Source organism: Oncorhynchus nerka, linkage group LG7, assembly GCF_034236695.1.
Source record: "Oncorhynchus nerka isolate Pitt River linkage group LG7, Oner_Uvic_2.0, whole genome shotgun sequence".
NCBI lineage: Eukaryota > Metazoa > Chordata > Actinopteri > Salmoniformes > Salmonidae > Oncorhynchus > Oncorhynchus nerka.
The window spans coordinates 38,340,963-38,364,842 of record NC_088402.1 but is presented as its reverse complement, the minus strand read 5'-3'; the positions used below and the strand labels follow the sequence as shown (position 1 = coordinate 38,364,842).

The window sequence follows — 23,880 nt, the reverse complement described above, 5'->3', positions numbered from 1 at the left end:
TCCAGGCCATAGTCACTTTCAGTCACATCAATTTCCTCCTCCCTGCATAGTTTAGTTTGTTTAGCTTGTTTGAAAGTGGCTATGATTCAAATTTGCATACGTGCAAACATGCAAACATAAGTGATTTAAGAACTGCATCAAAAAAGGTAGGTGTTTGTTTCAGGTGCTACATCTCACTCATGGATGATAATGTAAGTTGCCAAGTAAAGTTTTGGCATCAATAGAAAGAGGATGATTATGACATTGGCAAGTGGGTGACTTGAATACACTATCAGATAACTGTGCCAGTGAAGAGAAAAAGCATATCATCATTCACTTAAGCAGCAGGCCATGGATCTGGGCAAAGGTATTGTTAGAACATAGGAGTCTACAGGCAGGTCTCAGGCCTAAGGTATTGTTAGCCCTGATAACATAGGAGTCTACAGGCATGTCTCAGGCCTAAGGTATTGTTAGCCCTGATAACATAGGAGTCTACAGACATGTCTCAGGGCAAAGGTATTGTAAGCCCCACTGAAAGCCAGACAAGAGTGACTTAACATCACTCAACAAGCTGGCTTATAGCCAGGAAGCAGGACATTCCCTGAGGTGTTAGGGTGATGTTGCAGCAGCGTTGCACTAAGGAAGTGAGATAACAAAGAGTGTTTTTGAACATTGACCTTGTGGAAACTGCCGTAGAAAAGCTTCTTGATCTCAGGTCCCTCGAAGGTCACAGTCTGAAACTGTCCTTTGTAGTCATGGTTGAAGAAGGTGAGGGTCTTGCCACCGTCTAACGTTGGAAAGAGAATGTTTGCCTAACTTTCTGCAGTTTCATAACATATTCAGTACAAACTCGAAAATAGTGAGGAATGTTCTTGTTTCAAATAGAGGAGGCATAGATGGTTTACTAGACCTGTAGCCTACTATACATTGAGAAAATGTTTCAACATACGAATGATTTACACACAAATCATTGTGCTGCTCACAATTGATATATGAGCAAAGACACCTGGCAAAATGACAGCAACCAAACAATGGGAACTTGACACACGGTCCCAGCTAAGACCCAGTCCCGTCCCCAGGCATCCTACTCACTGTCCAGGATGACGCCCACCAGGGGCTCGTTGTCCTTGTTGAGGATCTCCCACAATGCAAAGGGCTCCTTGGGCGTTTCAGGCAGCAGGCGGAACAGCATAGTGATGGTGTAATCAGAGGGCAAACCCTCGGGGTGGATAAACCTGGGGTGGAAAGTTCCCAGAACAATAGGCTCTAGTCTGAACATACAGTGGCTTTTGTTGTAGCACCTTTACAGAGCTCAACTGCTATCAAACACCATTTCAAAAGCTGTTTCAACTTGCCAATTCAATTCCTTCAATAGTGTCATTCAATTCTTAAAAGAGGCTAAGAGCAGGAAGCTATTGTTTCTTCATACTGTATATGTACCACATTTGCTGCATTATAATTTGAGAATGAGACACAAAATGACTATGTTTTCTGTGATGTGGGATTGTTGCAGATGAAGGAGATGAAATACACCAGGTGAGGCCAGCTGTCTGTCATTATCACCACCTCTTCATTGTAATAACAGCATTTTCAGGCCAAGTGTCAGGAAAAGAGGATTCAATTCAGGGGAGTAGAGTAAGTTGTATGTTGTAAGGTGTTGTTTATGTTATCATTGGGTAAGTGGTGCCAATACTTACCGCTGTCATAGAGTAGCTTTACCTGTATCATGCTCATTGTACTCACTGACGTTTTGTCGCTTTGGACAAGAGTGTCTACTAAATTCTACATGATTGATAGAAGGCAATGTACTGTTATGCCTTTTAGTTAAGATGCTAGTGTCCATACTTGGTGGGCTGGGCAAGGAGGGAGTTGTTGTGCAGGCGGAAGCAGGAGAAGCTGTTGAAGGTGCCAGGCTCCATGGACACTCCTGATACATGTCCATACAGACCCTCCACCAGACCAAACATCTCCATCATCCTGAAACCTGCAGCCACAACATAAACAACCATGAGTTGGTTTAAAAGCAGACATGTCCATGCACAGTACTACTGACAAGTAAAAATAATATTTTTTTTAAATTGTGACTGGCTCTGTTTTCATCATGATTTCTCAATTCTGAGCTTCTACTTCTTATCGTTAAGACATTCTGACTTACATGTGCACTCGGAAAGAGGCCATTTTACGTAGTCTTAAGTCCAGAGTTTTCACTTATCTGATGTGCACTTAGCAGAAGTCAACTGTACTGTACCTGTCCAGTTTACAGTGATTTTGTGCATAACAGTTATACTGGGGTCATAACTAGTCAACGGGTATGAGAATAGAGAGGTCTTGACTGTGCGCTGTGTGCCAGGACACATGAATAAGTAAGTATGCTTCAGTCTCTAACCTGGCAAGGTACTGCCACTCATCGCCACCGAAGGACAAGCTGAAAGACAAAACATTTATGTCATTGCATGGATAAAATGCACACAATAATATGCCCCCTGTGCTTTTATATGACAGATTTAGATTGTGCTCCTGTAGGACTCACTGGCAGTGGCAGCCTCACAAACAAAAGTGACCAGCTTTTCCTCAATTTTCTTGAAGGCGTCTAAATCATCCACAAAGAAAACGTGTCTCTCGCTAGGCTTGCTGGCGATGCTCACCAGCTCCCCGTAGTCCGCATCCGCAAAACCAATGGCAAAAACAATGTACCCTGTGAAGAAGGTAAGCATACAGTATTGCCAATAGTGTGTTATGTACATACCTAACTAAAAAAAATTGTTGGATTAACATATACAGATACTTTTTTTCTGTTGTAGAATGTTCTTTTCATGTACCACAATCTATTCAATGAAATTATTGCATCATGTGCCTCACCTTCCATCTGCATCTCTTTGGAGACCTTGTTGACATCATCCTGAGAGCGCCCGTCAGTCAACACCACCAGTACTTTGGGGATGCCCCTCCGGATACCTCCTCCCACTGTGAAGATGGTGTCTTTCACATGCCGGATGGCTAGCCCTACAGTAAGAGAATTAGAGGGAGGGATGGAGGGAGAGAAAGAGAGAGGGAGGATAGGAGGGGAAGATAAAGAAAGGAGTTACACTCAAAGCGATATCGACAGCAGGATATAGCCAGGCTCCTTGGTAGAGGATCGTGGTGTTGGGTTATCAGTATCACTGCAAAAATATTCAGCAACAACACATTTTCTTTGTTATTATTCCCACCCCACCTGCAGCAATACACATTACACACAAATACAGCATATTCAAAGGAGAACACAATGCAACAATTAGCATTACCAAGTGGACTTCTTCGTTGCACCCGTTTGAAAAACAAAAAACATTGTTAGATGAATGCATTATCGCTTCCCTTGGGGATCCACTGATTAATGACAGCATCTCACTGTTCTTCGGAAGCTGGGCTTGATTACTCAGGCCTGCTTGATTACAATGACTGATTATTTTTCAGCAGGTTACAAAAGGAAAGTCAATAAAGGGTATTTCTGTTCATCTGGCATCTACAGCTGTCTCAATGGGATTCAGTCATCCTGTTAATTTACTGTTATGGTAGTCCATTTAGACATTAAAAAAAGGAACTTAAAGGGAAACTCCAAAATATTTCTACTTCATATTCATCATTTCCAGCACCACCCCAACATCAACATATGTCAAAATGGTGCGTTTCTATGTTTTGTCGTAAACAGGAAGATAAGTGTTTCCAATGACTTCATCGGTGTGCATCGTGTGATTTTGACCAATTGTGAGTAAGTATGTACTACTAATTACCTACTAATTGTCTACTAATTGGTTGATGATGTCATTGGAAACACTTATCTTCCTCTATTTTTTTTACTACAAAACATAGAAACGTGCCATTTTCACATATGTTGATGTTGGGGTGGTGCTGGAGATGTTGAATATGAAGTCGATTTTTTTTTTAAATTTCCCGTTAAAGTATGCGTCAGAGTAATAGTATGAAACTCTACATTGGTAGAGAGTGAATAAGGTTTGACAAAGGTTTGCCTTGATGGTCAAAACATTGTTTTTAATATAGTGAATAAGGCCCGATGTTCACTTGCCTGTCTTGGTGTTCCCTCCCTTATAGGAGATGTGGTTAATGGCCTCTAGCAGCCTCTCCTTATTGTCGTACGAGTTAAGTTTGAACTCTGTTCTGGCATCGTCACTGAACTGGACAATGGCCACCTGATGGGAGAAAGATATTTGGGGGGTAGTAAATGAGTGGACTAATAATGGACAGCATAAATGTATTGTTCATAAAAGCACACGTGACACATAGTCAAACATAGGTGTTCCAAGACCATTTATGACAATTTATTTGAGCATATCACTTCCAAGATGAAGTAAAATACTGTACAGATGTAGGATCGTAATTTGAGCTAGTTTGGTACAGCAGGAAAATAATCCTGCAGCAACAGGAAATAGGAAGTATTATGCGGACTATAATTAATGGACATTTTTGTAGAGATTGATACAATTTACAAGGGAAAATAAAATCTGAAATGTCAAACTTCAGAAGCCTTTTTAAACCTCAAATAGACCATAAGTTTTATATTTCCTGGATTGCAGGAAAGTTCTCCTGCAACAGGGTGATCCAATTAAGATCCTACATCTGTAAGTGCTAGCTGGCCACAGGATCATTGGTTAGTCAATATTTACCTGAGTACCATCTGGTCCAATGATGTCGAGGGCTCCTGTGGTGCTGTACAGGAAGCGGATGATTTTCAGGAAGTTGTCATCCCCGATGCTCCAGGAGCCGTCCACTAGAAATGCCAGGTCTGCCTTGGCCGCCTTGCAAACTGTCAGGTGAGAAAAAGGGAGAGGAGAGAGAAAGAGCTCTTATCAAGAGCAATTTAAATTCAGTGCATACAAAAAGAGTTCTGACAGACAGCATATATAGAGGTAATACAAAAGGATACTAGCCTCAGCAAGCAGCAGTGGAAGAATCCCAATGGAGAGTGAAGAGAGCGTTCTCTTTCTCCACAGTTTACGAGAGGAGCTGTGATGATTGGCAATTATCTCAACAACTTCCCTCTCTAATACCAGGGCCAGCCAGGGTCAGATTGACCAGTATAACACCTAAGTTCCTGTTGTTTGCTTTCGTTTTTTGTTCTGTTCTGCTCTGTGATTTTCAAAGGAAACAAAGATAATAACCAAGTTGCTAGTATGTGGGATGCAAAGTAAACTAAAAGTTGCATTTGTTGATATTTCCTATGCCAACAATAACAATAATAAAAAAATGATTTACAGGCTTTAAAATGGACTTGGTCTGAGTTCCAACAGAGAGGGGAGTGAGTTTTCAATTAACTTTTACAAAACTCATCCCAGAAAACTGCTAAAATGATTGTTCTCAAAAACGGCAAATAAAGGTAAACATTTACTTATTTTCTACACGTTATATCTTCAGATAATATTATGTTGCATGTGTTTGTTGGAGAATTGTAAACTCTGAAATATTCTAACTTGATACAAGACTGTAACACAAGTTCCGGCTTACAGTATTATCTCAGACTCAAAAGCTCATAATGGGACCATTTTTGGGAGTCTGAAAAGATTTCTGATTATTCCAAAAGCACATTAAACAGCTTTACTATCGTTTAAGATGTCTGTAGTCATGACTGTAATAGACACTGCGTATATGAACTTATATTAGATTCACAAATTTGTGTCAGGAGTCATTTGACGTTTGAATGTCAGTCAGGGACCGGTTGAAAATTGACCCAGCAACTTGACAGAGTGATTTCCATGGTAACTGCCTGTTCTGAGGCCTCTCTGATTTACCTTCAATATCTTTAGTCCTGACTGCGCTAGTGCTAGTTATTCCATTGGGGGCATTGCCTGGAAGCCAAAGCCCTTTGAATTTCCTTGAGCACCAGACACAATTATGTTAAGGTTAATGCCACTCAAAGTGAGTTGCACACAAATACATGTGTAGATCATCTACCATAGGGGATATCTCTACAGTATATGTTCGCCAATGCCTGGTGACTTGTGAGCATTCGGGTGCAAAATGGCTACGATACACCACCCAGGTAGATGTTTACAGTGGTGGTGGACAGTATGAGTTCCCTTTACCCCATTTAGGTACATGAAGTGCTTTGAGACCAAGCCAAAAGCACCATAGCTTACTAAATAAAATACAGACCTAAAGTATTTCTCTCCAGCAGCCCACCCAAGATATTACTAAGGAAAACACTGATGACATAAGTGCTGGTCACCATATAGGAATGGAGTGGAAATACCCTCTTATTAGAAGAGTGCACCACAATAGGGCCCACAGGTATTTGTTAACAACAGGCCTTTTGTCTTACCTTCCTTGACTGAGGGTATACTGGGAGGAGCGGTCGTGGTGGGTGGTCTGGTGGGTGCCGGGGTGGGAACAGGGACTGCATGAAAGCAATGACATAAGACACACACAAATCATTATAACATCCTTATTACATGTCTATGTCACCTCACCTGACAAACATGCTTGGTGAGGCTTTCATTTACAGTAAAAAAGAAAATCCTCACAGAAGATCCCTCATTGATACTACCATCAAACATAATATATATAATCAGTCGGATGGTAGAAGAATCAGAAGGAATTAAGAGAGTAAATCTGAGATGGTAGCTTATGCTTAGAAGCATGCTGAGTTTATGATTAAGTTACCCATGTAATTTTCTAGCTTGATCACTACCAGCAGCGGTAGTCAAATTGAAATGAATTGTACTGTTTTTTTCTAGCTCAGAAACCCTGCTGAAAACCACATAGACTTTATCGCCATAGTAATTCAGCTACCTCAAACTGGGAATTACTTTTGATGGCAGCCTGGGGAAACACAGGGCAATTTAAAAAGGCCTTTAAGCTGTAATCTGTATCAAAACAAAGCTATAAAATGGTGTCTAAACTCAACGTAAATCAACTCAATGCAAACAAATGCCTGGTCGGTTGGACAGAGTGCCTTGATTACTGTTGTGAGTTGGCCACAGACCCAATCACAATTCACTCCTAATCAAATCAAATATTATTGGTCATATACACATGGTTAGCAGATGTTAATGCGAGTGTAGCGAAATGCTTGTGCTTCTAGTTCCGACAGTGCAGGGAGGAATTAAAGTGCCTCACAGGAGACTAATAATGTTGTGAAAATGTTGTGATTGTCTGTAAATCATGCAGCTGTATGTTTGGTTTGGAAAATCTTCTAAGAATGTTGCTACAGTCTAGAGGGAATCATTTTTAGTACAAGTATGTTCTCAGTGTTTTGTCCATGTTGAGGAATGTGTCAATTGTTCTTAGGCTTCTTATCAGCTTCCTGTGGACTGATGTTGTAACTAATGTTGTCACAACATTGTGACAATGTTGTAACTATGCTGTGAGAATAGTATGTAGCAAGTTGGTTGTAGTAGTACTGTATGTCGCATGTAGAGTAAAGAATACTAAGCATCTATACCAGGGGTAGGCAACTAGATTCAGACACTGGTCGTTCTTTGTCGGAAAGAATGGTCGGAGGGCCGGAACATAATTCTAATAATTTGTACACTGCAAATTGACCACAACTAAGCCCAAAAAGAGATTGTATTTCAAAATAACTATTATTTCATACCGAGATTACATTGAGACACAATCATATACGTCTATTTTTTGATAGGAGCTGCACCAAATGATTGATATATTATAATAAATGACTATGCTTATGTTGTATTAATAGAAGGGGAAGGGCTATAAGACCCCCTCCCCCCCACTACATTTATAGGGTCCGTGACCACATATTAGCAATACAGTGGGGCAAAAAAGTATTTAGTCAGCCAGCCAATTGTGCAAGTTCTCCCACTTAAAAAGATGAGAGAGGCCTGTAATTTTCATCATAGGTACACTTCAACTATGACAGACAAAATGAGGGAAAAAAATCCAGAAAATCACATTGTAGGATTTTTAATAAATTTATTTGCAAATTATGGTGGAAAATAAGTATTTGGTCAATACTTTGTTATATACCCTTTGTTGGCAATGACAGAGGTCAAACGTTTTCTGTAAGTCTTCACAAGGTTTTCACACACTGTTGCTGGTATTTTGGCCCATTCCTCCATGCAGATCTCCTCTAGAGCAGTGATGTTTTGGGGCTGTTGCTGGGCAACACGGACTTTCAACTCCCTCCAAAGATTTTCTATGGGGTTGAGATCTGGAGACTGGCTAGGCCACTCCAGGACCTTGAAATGCTTCTTACGAAGCCACTCCTTCGTTGCCCAGGCGGTGTGTTTGGGATCATTGTCATGCTGAAAGACCCAGCCACATTTCATCTTCAATGCCCTTGCTGATGGAAGGAGGTTTTCACTCAAAATCTCACGATACATGGCCCCATTCATTCATTCCTTTACACGGATCAGTCGTCCTGGTCCCTTTGCAGAAAAACAGCCCCAAAGCATGATGTTTCCACCCCCATGCTTCACAGTAGGTATGGTGTTCTTTGGATGCAACTCCAAACACGACGAGTTGAGTTTTTACCAAAAAGTTCTATTTTGGTTTCATCTGACCATGGCATTCTCCCAATCTTCTTCTGGATCATCCAAATGCTCTCTAGTAAACTTCAGACGGGCCTGGACATGTACTGGCCTGGCACTGCAAGATTTTTGTCCCTGGTGGCGTAGTGTGTTACTGATGGTAGGCTTTGTTACTTTGGTCCCAGCTCTCTGCAGGTCATTCACTAGGTCCCCCCGTGTGGTTCTGGGATTTTTGCTCACCGTTCTTGTGATCATTTTGACCCCACGAGGTGAGATCTTGCGTGGTCTTGTATGTCTTCCATTTCCTAATAATTGCTCCCACAGTTGATTTCTTCAAACCAAGCTGCTTACCTATTGCAGATTCAGTCTTCCCAGCCTGGTGCAGGTCTACAATTTTGTTTCTGGTGTCCTTTGACAGCTATTTGGTCTTGGCCATAGTGGAGTTTGGAGTGTAACTGTTTGAGGTTGTGGACAGGTGTCTTTTATACTGATAACAAGTTCAAACAGGTGCCATTAATACAGGTAACGAGTGGAGGACAGAGGAGCCTCTTAAAGAAGAAGTTACAGGTCTGTGAGAGCCAGAAATCTTGCTTGTTTGTTGGTGACCAAATACTTATTTTCCACCATAATTTGCAAATAAATTCATAAAAAATCCTACAATGTGATTTTCTGGATTTTTTTCTCATTTTGTCTGTCATAGTTGAAGTGTACCTATGATGACAATTACAGGCCTCTCTCATCTTTTTAAGTGGGAGAACTTGCACAATTGGTGGCTGACTAAATACTTTTTTGCCCCACTGTATATCCATTATAAGGTTTAATACTGTTCCACAGTTCTTTTCTAGTCTCTGCCTCTTATAGAAACGGTCTGAGCAGATGTGTGAGCCATTGCGGTCAAAACTGGGTGTCTGTGAGAAAGCGCATCAAGTCTAAAAGAGATAGACACAGACCCCTGCAGGGGAGTAAATAGATAAGAGACTAGTCAGACATACCACTGTAAGCCATACGTGAATCGAAAATTACTGCCGAGCCCTTAGAAAACACTGGACTATTGTTTTCCCCTGCAAGTTTGTATAACTGTATATGCATGGGCTTGGTCTCATGAGTAGAAGGTGTTGATGTAGGCAGTTACATCACTAGGGGTTGACTGCAAGTATATTAAAGCAACTTTGACATGTTTTATTTTGCAGAACTTACTCTGAAACATACGTGCTGTGTGTCCGTTGTCAACTTCTGTCTGCAATTGCATTAATAAAGGTTTGATTGATTTACTTAAAGAAGATATTGTCTGGCTGCTGATTTCACCAATAAGCCAATGATGGACAAGAAACAAGGAACCTACCCAGACAGCGGGGATACTTAGGAATAGATTTCGTAAATTAAACAAATTTTTAGCTGGTGATTTTACAGTCTTACATTTTTTTTACTAAACACTTTGGGGGGCCAAAATACATTTTGAGTGCCAGTTACGAGCTGCCTGTTGCCAACCCCTAAGCTAGAATGTTGAGGCCGGGCGATAGCGACAGGTCTTTACAGTGGTGATGTTGGAACATATGTTGTCACAATATTGTCACAATATCGTAAGAAACCTTTCTGAGCATAGTAGCAAGTCGGTTGTAGGGCTATCGTAGAGTGTACACTAAGCAGCTGTTGAAGAGAACACCTACAGGTCTTCTCTGTGGTGGAGACTGCAGGTCCCTCTGTATCCTGGAGTTGGGCGTACACACTGATCTTGTACTGCGTGTTAGCTGTCAGGTCATTGAAGCAGTGCCGGGTGGTTCCTCCTCCCAGTCTTGCCTCCTGCTTATATCCATCTAAAATGAAGACAGAATTACCATCACATACTGTACATAGTTTACCACTAGTTACCATCACAGTCAATGCTGTTGTCATTAGCAGGAGCATGTTCACCATAGAAATGTATGTAATGAATTCCAATTCTTAGAATTCCAATTCAAAGATGTCCACATTCTATTGTACAACCTCTCTTCCAGGGTTTGGGTCTACCATATTTCTTTAAAGGGATACGCCGTGATTTTGGCAGAGGCCCTTTATCTATTTCCCCAGAGTCAGATGAACTTGTGGATAAAAAATGTATGTCTCTGTGTCCAGTATGAAGGAAGTTAGACATAGTTTCGCGAGCCAATGCTAACTAGCGTTAACAAAATTAGTGGAAGTCTATGGGTCTCTAGCAAAGCAAGCTGGTAGATACACATAGACATTTCAGTTATTGAACTAACGCTAGCTAGCATTGGCTTGGAAAACTACCTCTAACTTCCTTCATACTGGACACAGAGACATAACATCTGACAGTGCATTCGGAAAGTAGTCAGACCCCTTGACCTTTTTCAAAATTTTGTTACATTACAGCCTTATTCTAAAACGGATTAAATTGTAGTTTTTTTTCTCATCGATCTACACACATTACCCCATAATGACAAAGCAAATAAAGGTTTTTAGAATAGTTTGCAAATTAAAAATTTGGCAGCGATTACAGCCTCGAGTCTTCTTGGGTATCTAAGATGGCACCGACAGAGAGGGCTGCCTCGCTTCTTGCTCTTAGGAAACTGTTAGTTGAGAATTATCTGTCAATTGAATGATTAGAATATTCCGCCCTGAAACATATAATTGTATGGAAATAATTAGAACGTATAAAATCATAGTCAATAAATGTGTAGTCCTAGTCAGAATTAGGGTAAAACAATATGTCTTTATGGTATTTTAAAACACAGACTGTCTGAGCTCGGTGCTGACCTGACTAGAGATTTGGGAGAGAACGGGGAGTACGTCTCAAGGACAAGGTCACTAATCTCTGTCGGCTGGGTAGTGAGACAGACAGTGTGTGCGTAGCAGGACAGTGTGTGCGTAGCAGGACATTGTGTGCGTCTGTTTGTGTGTATGTGTGTGCGTCTGTTTGTGTGTATGTGTGTGCGTGCGTATGAAGTCAGTATAAAATGAATTGCTTTGTACTGTGCACGCCAGAACGTTCCCGTGAATAAACCTTTTTGACTATTTTAGCTGGGCCTCCGTCTGTTTCATTCGACCAGGATCTTACAAATTCTGGTTTGCAGACTGAGAGTAATATAATTAAATTGGGTTATGTACCTGGAGAACATAATTATCTTATCAGAAACTTTACAGTATTTAGTTTTTTTATGTATTATTTCTTACATTTTTAGCCAGGAAAATATTTTGTGTTATTTCATACAGCCGGGAAGAACTATTGGATATCAGAGCGGTGGTAACTCACCAGCACTACCAGCATTACGACCAGGAATATGACTTTCCCAAAGCAGATCCTTTGTTCGCACCCCCCAGGGCAATTTAACTGATTCCAGAAACTGACCAAAAACGATGCCGGCGGAGGAGAGGTACTCGAAGTGGTCTTCTAGTCCGATTTAGGAGGCGCACACACCACCCATCGCTTCCGAGTATATTACTCGCTAATGTTTAGTCTCTGGATAATAAAGTTGACGGGCTCAGGGCGAGGGTCTCTTTCATTACATTTACATTTAAGTCTTTTAGCAGACGCTCTTATCCAGAGCGACTTACAAATTGGTGCTTTCACCTTATGACATCCAGTGGAACAGCCACTGGGGGGGGGGGTGAGAAGGATTACTTTATCCTATCCTAGGTATTCCTTAAAGAGGTGGGGTTTCAGGTGTCTCCGGAAGGTGGTGATTGACTCCGCTGTCCTGGCGTCGTGAGGGAGTTTGTTCCACCATTGGGGGGCCAGAGCAGCGAACAGTTTTGACTGGGCTGAGCGGGAACTGTACTTCCTCAGTGGTAGGGAGGCGAGCAGGCCAGAGGTGGATGAACGCAGTGCCCTTGTTTGGGTGTAGGGCCTGATCAGAGTCTTTCCAGAGAGACATCAGGGATTGTAACATACTCTGTTTCATGGAAACATGGCTCTTTCGGGATATACTGTATGAAGGGCGGGGGTGTATGTTTCATGATTAACAATGGTGTAATTGTGATTACATACCTCTCAAGCAAATGCGGACCGTATTATCACCGTATTATCTTTGGTTATAGTCACGGCCGTGTATATCACCCCTCAAGCTGATACCATGACGGCCCTCAAAGAACTCCACTGGACTTTATGCAAACTGGAAACCACATAACCTGAGGCTGCATTTATTGTAGCTGGGGATTTTAACAAAGCAAATTTGAGAAAAAGGCTGCGGAAGTTCTATCAACATATCGACTGTAGTACTCGCGCTGCTGCAACACTCGACCACTGTTACTCCAACTTCTGACATGCCTACAAGGCCCCCCCCGAACTCCTTTCGGCAAATCAGTTTTACCCACTGTGACTATTAAAACCTACCCTAACCAGAAACCGTGGATAGATGGAAGCATTCGTGCAAAACTAAAAGTGCGAACCACCGCATTTAACCTCTCTGACCAAGGTCCTTCTCCCCTGATCGCTCAGTTTGGCCAGGCGGTCAGCTCTAGGAAGAGTCTTGGTGGTTCCAAACTTCTTCCATTTAAGAATGATCCAATCAAGTTGTATAAACATCTCAATGATGGAAACAGGATGCACCTGAGCTCAATTTCGAGTCTCATAGCAAATGGTCTGAATAAATATGTAAATAATTTCAGTAAACATTTTTTAAAATATATTTACATAAAAAAATTAAAGCCTGTTTGCCCTTTGTTTATTATGGGATAATGTGTGTAGATTGATGAGATTTTGTATTTTATTTAATCCAGTTTAGAATAAGACTGCAATGTAAACAACATTTGGAAAAAAGTGAAGGGGTGTCACGCCCTGACCTGAGATGTCTCTGTTTTCCTTATATTTTGTTTAGGTCAGGGTGTGACTAGGGTGGGTACGTTAGTTTTGTATTGTCTAGGGTTTTTGTATTGTCTAGGGTTTTTGTATGTCTAGGGTTTTGTAATTCTATGTTGGCCTGATATGGTTCCCAATCAGAGTTGTCTCTGATTGGGGATCATATTTAGGTAGCCATTTCCCTTTGGTGTTTGTGGGATCTTGTCTATGTGTAGTTGCCTGTCAGCACTCGTTTGTATAGCTTCACGTTTCGTTTTGTTATTTTGTTAGTTTGTTCAGTGTTTCATTCTTTAAATAATAAGAATGTACGCATACCACGCTGCGCCTTGGTCCGATCCTTATAACGAATGTGACAAGGGGTCTGAATACTTTCAGAATGCACTGTAGATAAAGGGCCTCATTGCAAAAATCCCGAAGTATCCCTTTAAGCAGCAAGTAAATATCAATATCTGAGCGTGACACAAGTGAAGCATCTTCTGAATTAGAGGACTAGTATTATTACAGCCATAATGACAGATGATACCAGGGTACAGTTGGCATATTTTGTCATCACTGACAATGTAGACGAGTAATACATAGAATTTAAAGGTGGGGAGATTCTGACAAAGTAACAGCCTCATTACAAACACATCCTATTCAGTAATTTCCAATGACTACTGTGTCTAACACTGTTCTAAGTCATCAAAAAGCACAGAGCTGAATATGCACACAGTATTAGCACCTATTGAACATACTAAAGCTGTGTCTTAAACATGTATCAAGACCTGTGCCTCTTACACAAACTGTGGGGGTTATTCAAAAATCTGGCAACCCAAGCGGTGGCCTTAATCTGAATAGAATCTCATTATTAGGTCTCCTGTATAGGTGGCGGGCTCATTTCTCACCCCATAATCTTTTATTTCGGAACGTTCCCCTTAAGGCCTCAATTCAAGCCATTTTCCAACATACACCGAGGTGGTATTTTCTCTGGGTAATTATATATTTATCTAGCCATCATAAATCCTAATTTGGGCCTAATGCCGGCTGATAGATGTAATATTTCAGGAGCTCCCAAAGGTAATGCTGCAAAATTGCAATGTGTGAAACGCTACATGATAATAATGAAGTTTTGGTCTCAGTGTTAAACTTGATGAATTGCTTGCATTATTTCCCTATCTGACAGATTATACTCATATTTGGATCGACACAGCATTGATGTGACATAGACATTTTAAATGTTCTATAACTGAAATACTGTCACTCCCTGACCTGAGTATTCTTTGTTTTCTTTATATATTTTGGTTAGGTCAGGTTGTGACGAGGGTGGTATGTGTGTTTTTGTCTCATCTAGGGTTTTCACTGTCTAGGGGTTTTGTAGATTTATGGGGTTGTGTCCATCTAGGTGTTTATGTAGTTCTATGGTTGCCTAGATTGGTTCTCAATTAGAGGTAGGTGTTTATCGTTGTCTCTGATTGGGAACCATATTTAGGCAGCCATCTTCTTTGGGTATTTTGTGGGTTATTGTCTATGTTATGTTGCATGTTAGCACATTGTTCATTAGCAGTCACGGCCGGTTGTTGTTTTGTTCAGTGTACTTCGTGTTTTTTTGTCATCCATTAAACTATGCATTCACACCACGCTGCGCTTTGGTCTACTCCATACAACGATCGTGACATATTCCACCTGTTGCATAAGTCCCACTAAATGTTAACTGTATATTAGGAGAAATTGTTAATTGGATGTCATTAATTGGCTAGAATTAGATGAATGCCAGGTTATCTCATTAATTCAGGACTTATTTCGCATAATCCTATGGAAGGGCATACAATATGGAATTTAGACCAATTTGAGGGCATTAAAACTTCTCATAAACTTTAAATATCTATATAGGACTATGGCACTGACTGAGTAGCAAACTCTCACTTTGACATCAGGTTTAATTTCACTTCCAGACACCCACCCACACTGACAGTTGGTTGGAAGTCTCACGTCTGTGAAGTGATAATTATTACTTAGAAGGTAAAAGGCTCCTAGAATCTTTTCCTGAATATAATTGTTTTGCCTAATAATGTGCTGCTTCGATGCAAATTCAGAATCTAGTTAACTACAATCTGGAACAAAAGTGTCTGGAACTCCCTGTCAGAGCACGTTGAACAAGAAACCCAATTGTTTTTCTTTCTCATCCTAACATTTTCAAAAATGAGGTGCAATTACGGTCACCCGCATAACAAGTACAGTGCCTTGGGAAAGTATTCAGACCCCTTGACATTTTCCACACTTGTTACATAACAGCCTTATTTTAAAATTGATTACATTTAAACAAATCCTCAGCAATCTACACACAACACCCTATAATGACAAAGTGAAAACAGGTTTTAGACATTTTTGGCATATGTATTAAACCTAAAAAACAAAAATACCGTATTTACATACGTATTCAGACCCTTTGCTATGAGACTCGAAATTGAGCTCAGGTGCATCCTGTTTCCATTGATCATCCTTGAGATGTTTCTACAACATGATTGAAGTCCACCTGTGGTAAATTCAATTAATGGGACATGATTTAGAAAGGCACATACCTGTCTATATAAGGTCCCACAGTTAACAGTGCATGTCAGAGCAAAAACAAAGTCATGAGTCAAAGGAATTGTCCGTAGAGCTCTGAGACAGGATTGTGTCGAGGCACAGATCTGGGGAAGGGTACAAAAAAATGTTTGCAGCATTGAAGGTCCTCAAGAACACAGTGGCCTCCATCATTCTTAAATGGAAGAAGTTTAGAACCATCAAGACTCTTCCTAGAGCTTGCCACCCGGCTAAACTGAGCAATCGGGGGAGAAGGGCCTTGGTCAGGAAGGTGACCAAGAACCCGATGGTCACTCTGACAGAGCTCTAGAGTTCCTCTGTGGAGAAGGGAGAACCTTCCAGAAGGACAACCATCTCTCCAGCACTCCACCAATCAGACCTTTATCGTAGAGTGGCCAGACAAAAGCCACTCCTCAGTAAAAGGCACATGACAGCCCGCTTGGAGCTTGCCAAAAGCCACCTAAAGACTCTCAGACCATGAGAAACAAGAATCTCTGGTCTGATGAAACCAAGATTGAACTCTTTGGCCTGAATGCCAAGCGTCATGTCTGGAGGAAACCTGGCACCTTCCCTACGGTGAAGCATGGTGGTGGTAGCATCATGCTGTGGGGATGTAAGCACACTGCCAAGACAACGCAATCTCTGAATGTCCTTGAGTGGCCCAGATAAAAAAGCCTGTACTTGAACCCGATCTAACATCTCTCGAGAGACCTGAAAATAGCTGTGCAGCAATGCTCAGCATCCAATCTGACAGAGCTTGAGAGGATCTACAGAGAAGAATGGGAAAAACTCCCCAAATAGAGGTGTGCCAAGCTTGTAGTGTCATACCCAAGAAGACTCGAGGCTGTAACCACTGCCAAAGGTGCTTCAACAAAGTACTGTGTAAAGAGTCTGAATACTTATGTAAATGTGATTGCAGTTTTTTATGTTTTTGCTTCGTCATTATGGGGTATCGTGTGTAGATTAATGAGGTAAACAAACTATTTAAACTATTTTCGAAATAGGCTTTAACCATACAAAAAATCAAAGGGTATGAATAGTTTTGAATGTACTGTATATCTTGTCCCCACTCACACTTGGCTAGCCATCGTTCACTTTTTTAACTATAGGATATGTAAATGTCAAATCAGCTCACCTTTTTAAAAGCCTTGTAGGCCTACTGTACTATATATGACTCTAAACCAAAACTCTAACCCCAAATACTAGCCCCTGTACCAAACCTGTACAGTCTGTCCTACTGATGTTATGCTTTATACTGTATATAATATAGCATAATATAACTGTCACACTCTGACCTTAGTGTTCTTTGTTTTCCTTGTTATTTTGGTTAGGTCAGGGTGTGACATGGGTGCTGTATGTGTTTTTTCTTGTCTAGGGGTTTTGTTTGTTTATGGGGCTGTTTCCTTTCTAGGTGTTGATTAAGTCTATGGCTGTTTCCTTTCTAGGTGTTTATTAAGTCTATGATTGCCTAGATTGGTTCTCAATTAGAGGCAGGTGCTTATCGTTGTCTCTGATTGGGAACCATATTTAGGCAGCCATGTTCTTTGGGTATTTTGGTGGGTGATTGTTTCCTGTGTCAGTGTTTGTGCCACACGGGACTGTTTCGTTGCCAGTTCACTTTGTTGTTTTGTATTTGTGTTCATGTTGAGTTTTCTTATTAAATACCATGGACACTTACCACGCCGCATATTGGTCCGATCCTTGTTTCACCTCTTCAGAGGAAGAGAAGGAAATCTGCCGTGACAATAACATGGTATATCACAGCATTTGAATAATGTTACAAATGACTATCCCCCAGTTCCTTATTCAGTTATGTTGGGATGTGTGAAATCTCTGTCAGGATTACAAGTGAATCCTCCTCCTGGCAGTCTTCCGTGTCCCGACTGTGATTCCCTGCCAGGAGTATAATTCCTGACCGGGATCACATGTGGATTTTAGGGGTGAGCTGACAGCCTTATCCACATGGAGACGTGTGGCCGCATGGTAATCACCTCCTTCCACTAGAGTGGCTGTGTCAGTGTGTGGGAATACCAATATGGATTTGGTTGCATATACTCTACTGTACAGTGTAAGTCTGCACACAGCATCGTTAATGCTAAATTATAATTATTTAGCCTATTTGGCCTATTTATTGCCTTGCCTCCCTACTCCACTGTACATAGATTTTTCTATTGTATTATTGACTGTACGTTTGTTTATGTGTAACTCTATGTTGTTGTTTGTGTCGCACTGCTTTGCTTTATCTTGGCCAGGTCGCAGTTGTAAATGAGAACTTGTTCTCAACTAGCCTACCTGGTTAAATAAAGGTGAAATAAAAAAATAAAAATACTGTAAGGAGAGGGTGTGGATATTTTCCTGCCACGACAAATTACTTGCTTTTAGTAAGCTCAATACCGTAAACAAACTGTTGTTGGTTCAAAAGGCACAGGGAAGTTGATAATAGTGTATGTTTGTGTGGTGCTCGGTACTCACTGAGCAGCGACTCGATGACCACACGGTACAGAGTGGCGTGGCGGTGGGCACCCCACTGGGCACACACGCTGGTCATCCTCACCTGGTAGGTGTTCAGATTGGTCACTCCAAGGTACACTGTGACAGAGAGAGACAGGCACATTATTACTGTAATAGATCCACCACATCACACTGGAAACCATAGCACTCCTCTGAAGGAGATACATAGTGTGCGCATGGATGCCAGATCTGCCTCTGCTTGAGCCAACTCCTTTGTTGTTGTCCTGCATGTGGCAGATCCACCATATCATACTGGAACCCATTTCACAACGGGCCTAATACTGAAAAGCATGTCTATGGATCAGTATCCAGTAGACTGTAATGCTATACTGCAACATATTGAATTGTAATCTTGTCATCGTGACTTGACTTTAACCAGAGCAGTGACGGTAAAAACACCAGTGATAAAATGATACAGCACAAGACCTGCATATCCTTAACGATACCGAGCAGACATTTACCGTCAGGCAGTACATCTATCGCCACACAGTATATGTCTCCATTTGAATTGGACTCTAAATATATGGAGCCTTGGCTTCCGTAACCCACGCATGCATTTTTCATTGCGTAAAAGTTATTTTGAGAGTTGAAATATGGTGCCGGTATGTTACTCCTAACGATCAACAGTACAAACCATTTATGCAAATATATGCATGCATTTCTTAATCTCATTATTGCGTGCTGCTATGGGTTTGAATATTTCAGTGGGACATACAGTACAGTTTCATTCCAAAATGCTACATATCCATTTTCAGAAATGTTAATAAATGAGGTTTTATTGTTTAAAGAAAATATGAAAAAGATTGGTATGTTTTTTCACTATTTAATCATGGCATGTTGTTCAATGACAGACATGTATTCGTTTAAAATCTATCACTTGATGGTTTCATTTCAGAGAGACAAATAATTATGTTTTTTTTGCTAAATGCTATATATCCGCCTCACTCTCAGAGAAATAAGTAGTACAGCTATGTTTTACAGAGTCAAATGTAACAAATAACTACATTTTTAACAAAGAAATGTACAAATGATACATTTGTGACATCAATATTTAAATTTTAAACTAATAATAATAACTCAATACAGTAATATGAGATTTGTATGTATAACATTTGCATTTGACATTGTTGTCATTTAACAGAAGCTCTTATCGAGATCGACTTACAGTAAGTGCATTTATTTTACAATAGCTAAGGGAGACAACTACATATCACAGTTAAATATATAGGATGCGAACATTGCATCCAGCTAAACAATGGATATATAGCGTTCTGCAAAAAAACAAACATTTTACTACACATTTAAAATATATGCATCAAAATCTGAGAACAGTTATATTTTACACACACATGAAAGTACCCATAAGCAATCATTTCTGAGGAAAAAACACAAATGTGAAAAATTGGTGGATATAGTGTTTTGGGGAGTAAATTTTGTCCATGTTTTGTACTGAGAGTCACAAAAACAAATTTACCCACAACTGTTTGGTAAATAATCTCATCTGCATACCTTGGAACATGCAAATTTCACAATGCATATGACTAAATTCACAATGTTTAAGGTAGACTGCGTTACATACTACATAACATAAAATATAGCCATTCATTAACTTTCACAACACAACTATATTTAAAAATAACAGTAAGACAAGGAGATCTTGAACATGACATTGAGCCATCCCCATTTTCTCTTATTATAGTGCTGTGTTCATTAACATGCTCACTGTATGTCAGTCAGGCATCAAACTCCACCCAAGAGACACCCCTATCCTGATGGCTATATTGCTATCTATGCCCTTCAAAATCGCGCGCTACCCAAGCGTGCTTTGCTTAATTATTATGCACAAGGTGATAGCGTAGTCTTAACGCAAACGAATGCGAGTCTCTAGTCTCCACTCCTCCCTACAATCTGATTATCTGGGAGCTGCCAGCTCTAATAAGACAATGATCTCTGTTACAGTGCTGAGTTGCTGACACTGGTACTACATTAGGCACGCATGCCTGGCCACTTGATATCATTGTGGCGTCTTCATTCTCTGATGGAGTGAAGCTATGCTACTCAATAATTCACACTGACTCAGACAGTTCCAGTCAACCTACAGGGGCGGCAGGTGGTCTAGAGGTTAGGAGCTTTGGCCCAGTAACTGAAAGGTTTCTGGTTCGAATCCCTGAGCCAAATAGGTGAAAAATGTGTTGACGTGCCCTTGAGCAAGGCACTGAACCCTAATCACTCTGGGTAAATGTAGAGAGGGGTCTAACTCAATCTTACATTGGATTGGAAAGAAGATGATGACTAACGAAAGTGGTATAATATCTAAAAATGTCATTATTTGTTGTAAATTGTCTTGTTTCTGATGAGCGATCAATGTGACCAAAAATCTTGTAGTAAGTATTAAACTGTTTAGTGTAAAGGTTTGTTATGTTCTGTAGGCATGAAGAGGATAAGTAAGTAAGTAATTACGCAGTTACAGTATACACAGTGTCCATTCTGGAGTCCCGTTCTACCTGGAGGCGCTGAGTTAAATAAGTTAAATAAGTTGAATTATCGATTCATTAACTGTTTATTATGCAAAGTATCAATTCTCAAGTCCCATTCTACCTGGGGCTAGTCTACTCACATGTCCTGGCCTTGCCGGTGAGGGTCTCGCTGGAGCCGGTAGTGTAGGAGGCGATGACCCTGACGCCGTACTCAGTACCGCTCATCAGGTTCAGGATCAGCATGGTGTTCACGTCCTCGCCCACAAAGGTCTCCAAAGCAGGTCCCGGAGCTGTGGAGAAGAGAGGTATGTGTGTGTGTGTGTGTGTGTGTGTGTGTGTGTGTGTGTGTGTGTGTGTGCGTGAGAGAGAGAGACAGCTCACATTCACTACCACACATACTACAGCACACTGCTTGCAGAACTCGTAGGCTACTCTCGCCTAAGGAGCATTTAAAACATTATAGATTTTTTTTCAGCTGTCCGTGATTGCATGAATTTCATGAATACTGCATCGTATTAAGGGTGAAGTGGAGTTGAGTGTAGTGGCTTGTCAGTCAGAAAACAGCTTTAGACATAATTGTGTGGAAAGTTTTAAATATGTTTTGTGTCAATGCGGTTTTGCCCTCTACCAGAGGGCATCCTATCAATAGCATGATAGGTATTTCTCTGTTAATAAGCATTTTGTGGAGTAGTAGTAATAGTAATAGTTGTAGTAAAAGTGGTAGTAGCAATAGTAGTAGTAGTAGTAGTAGTAATAGTAGTAATAGCAGTAGTACTAGTATTAGTAGTGATAGTAGTAATAATAGTAGTAGTAGTAGTAATATACTAATGGTAGTAGTTGTAATAAGAGTAGTAATAATAGCAATACTGTAGCAGTAGTAGTAAAATTAGTAGCAGTAATAGTAATAGTAGTATTAATAGTAGTAGTAGTAGGAGTACCGATAGTAGTAGTAATAGTAGTTGCAGTACTAGTAGTAGTAGTAGTAGTAATATTAGTAATATTAGTATTAGTAATAGTAGTGGTAGTAATAGTAGTAGTAGTAGTAGTAGTAGTACTAGTACTAGTAGTGGTAGTAATAGTAGTAGTAGGAGTACTGATAGTAGTAGTAATAGTAGTAGGAGTACTGATAGTAGTAGTAATAGTAGTAGGAGTACTGATAGTAGTAGTAATAGTAGTATTATTACTAGTAATAGTAGTGACATTAGTAGTAATATTAATAGTAGTAGTAGTAATGGTAGTAGTAGTAGTAGTAATAGTAGTAGTAGTACTAGTAGTGATAGTAGTAGTAGTAAAATACTACTAGTAGTAATAGTAATAGTAGGAGTACTGATAGTAGTAGTAACAGCAGTAGTGGTACTAGTAGTAGTAGTAGTGATAGTAGTAATAATAGTAGTAGTAGTAATAGACCAATGGTAGTAGCAGCAATAATAGTAGTAATAACAGCAATAGCAATAGTAGTAATAGTAATAGTAGTACTAATAGTAGTAATAGTATTAGTAGTAGTAGTAATAGCAGTAGTAGCAGTAATAGTAATTGTGGTAGTAGTAACAATAGTAATAGTAGCAGTAATAGTAGCAGTAGTAGTAATAGTAATAGTTGTAGTAAAAGTGGTAGTAGCAATAGTAGTAGTAGTAGTAGTAGTAATAGTAGTAATAGCAGTAGTAGTAGTAAAATGAGTAGTAATAGTAGTAGTAATAATAGTAGTAGTAATAGTAGTAGTAGTAAAAGGAAGAGAAGGACCGTATAATATATGCTTTTAATAAGCAGTATAGATAATGTAGGGTTTATGTGGGTAAGATGGGCTGTCTTTAGAAATAATCAGTACTGTGTGTGTGTGTGGGGGGGGGGGGGGGCATGAATGTGTGTGTACATACCAGAGATGGGTTTGTAGACGACTCTATAGCCCATAGTGGGGGATGGGGGTGTGTCCCAGGTGATACGGAAGCGGTTGTACCATTCCTCCGACACTCTCAGGTTCCTAGGAGCAGACAGTGGCACTGCAGGATGAATGAAAGAAGAGATGGATAGGTGGGAAATAAGTATTGAGACATGAGACAGATAGATATAGGGAGAGTTAAATGGAAAAAGAACAAAAGAGACAGACAGAAAGTTAGAGAGAGAGAGAGATAGAGGTATAGAGTGAGTGAGCGATGGACAGAGAGAGAGAGAGAGAGAGAGAACAGAACTCACTCAGTAATAAGGTACATTTTCATCAAGTACAGTTATGAATTGTAGATGAGAAACTCTGCGTACATATGAGTCACTCCATCCTCCTGTCCTAAAAGGAGAAGCACACTGGGGAGTTCTTAAATTAAACACGATACATGTCTGATGGGCTTTAAGATTACTAACTTTTTGAGCCAGACTCACAGCATTGGACTGAATTACAACTGGATTCAGTAGAGTTAGCATGACTTCTCCAGACCTGTTCCATACAGTACAAATCATTCACACCCACACATACATATACACACACACACACATTCAATGTGACATTGTTGTTTGAGGGATTGCCTCATTTTTCATTCTTAAAGTGGACAATACATTTCAAATTGGTGTCCAGGGACTGTTCTTTTCAGAGCAGGGAAAATAATCAGTAACTACTCATGTAAGCTTTTTAAAGAATGAGAATGAAAATGTGAATTCCATTCAAAAATGTTTGTTAATGATGTGAGTGCTTTCAGCTTCTGACAACCACCGGGGGCGGGCTGCTGGCCATGTTGACTCCAATGCTTCCCACTGTTGTATCAAGTTGGCTGGATGTCCTTTGGGTGGTGGACCATTCTTGATACACACGGGAGACTGTTAAGCGTAAGAACCCAGCAGCATTAAAGTTCTTGACACACTCAAACCGGAGTGCCTGGCACCTACTACCATACCCCGTTCAAAGACACTTACATATTTTGTCTTGCACATTCACGCTATGAATGGCACACATACACAACCCATGTCTCAATTGTCTCAAGGCTTAAAAATCCTTCCTTAACCTGTCTCCTCCCCTTCATCTACATTGATTGAAGTGGATTTAACAGGTTACATCAATAAGGGGATCATAGCTTTCACCTGGATTAAT

The 23,880-nt window shown here is 40.4% G+C and overlaps 1 protein-coding gene across 6 annotated transcripts in view; it reads right to left on the bottom strand.

Annotated features, from left to right (window-relative positions):
- LOC115131585 (collagen alpha-1(XIV) chain-like) overlaps positions 1–23,880 on the bottom strand; it is a 94,519-nt gene that overhangs the window by 26,511 nt on the left and 44,128 nt on the right. For all 6 annotated transcript variants that reach the window (XR_003863974.2, XR_003863975.2, XM_029663403.2 and 3 more), the window contains 13 exons: positions 22,682–22,804; positions 20,948–21,097; positions 18,292–18,408; positions 10,130–10,276; positions 6,293–6,367; positions 4,641–4,780; positions 4,043–4,166; positions 2,839–2,982; positions 2,510–2,674; positions 2,366–2,404; positions 1,825–1,963; positions 1,072–1,214; positions 657–766 (listed from right to left, as the gene is read on the bottom strand). Coding sequence is in view for 4 of the 6 variants with exons in the window: in XM_029663403.2 (XP_029519263.1) it covers positions 657–766; positions 1,072–1,214; positions 1,825–1,963; positions 2,366–2,404; positions 2,510–2,674; positions 2,839–2,982; positions 4,043–4,166; positions 4,641–4,780; positions 6,293–6,367; positions 10,130–10,276; positions 18,292–18,408; positions 20,948–21,097; positions 22,682–22,804 (1,616 nt within the window). In the remaining 2 variants the exon portion in view is untranslated. The remainder of the gene's footprint in view (positions 1–656; positions 767–1,071; positions 1,215–1,824; positions 1,964–2,365; positions 2,405–2,509; positions 2,675–2,838; positions 2,983–4,042; positions 4,167–4,640; positions 4,781–6,292; positions 6,368–10,129; positions 10,277–18,291; positions 18,409–20,947; positions 21,098–22,681; positions 22,805–23,880) is intronic.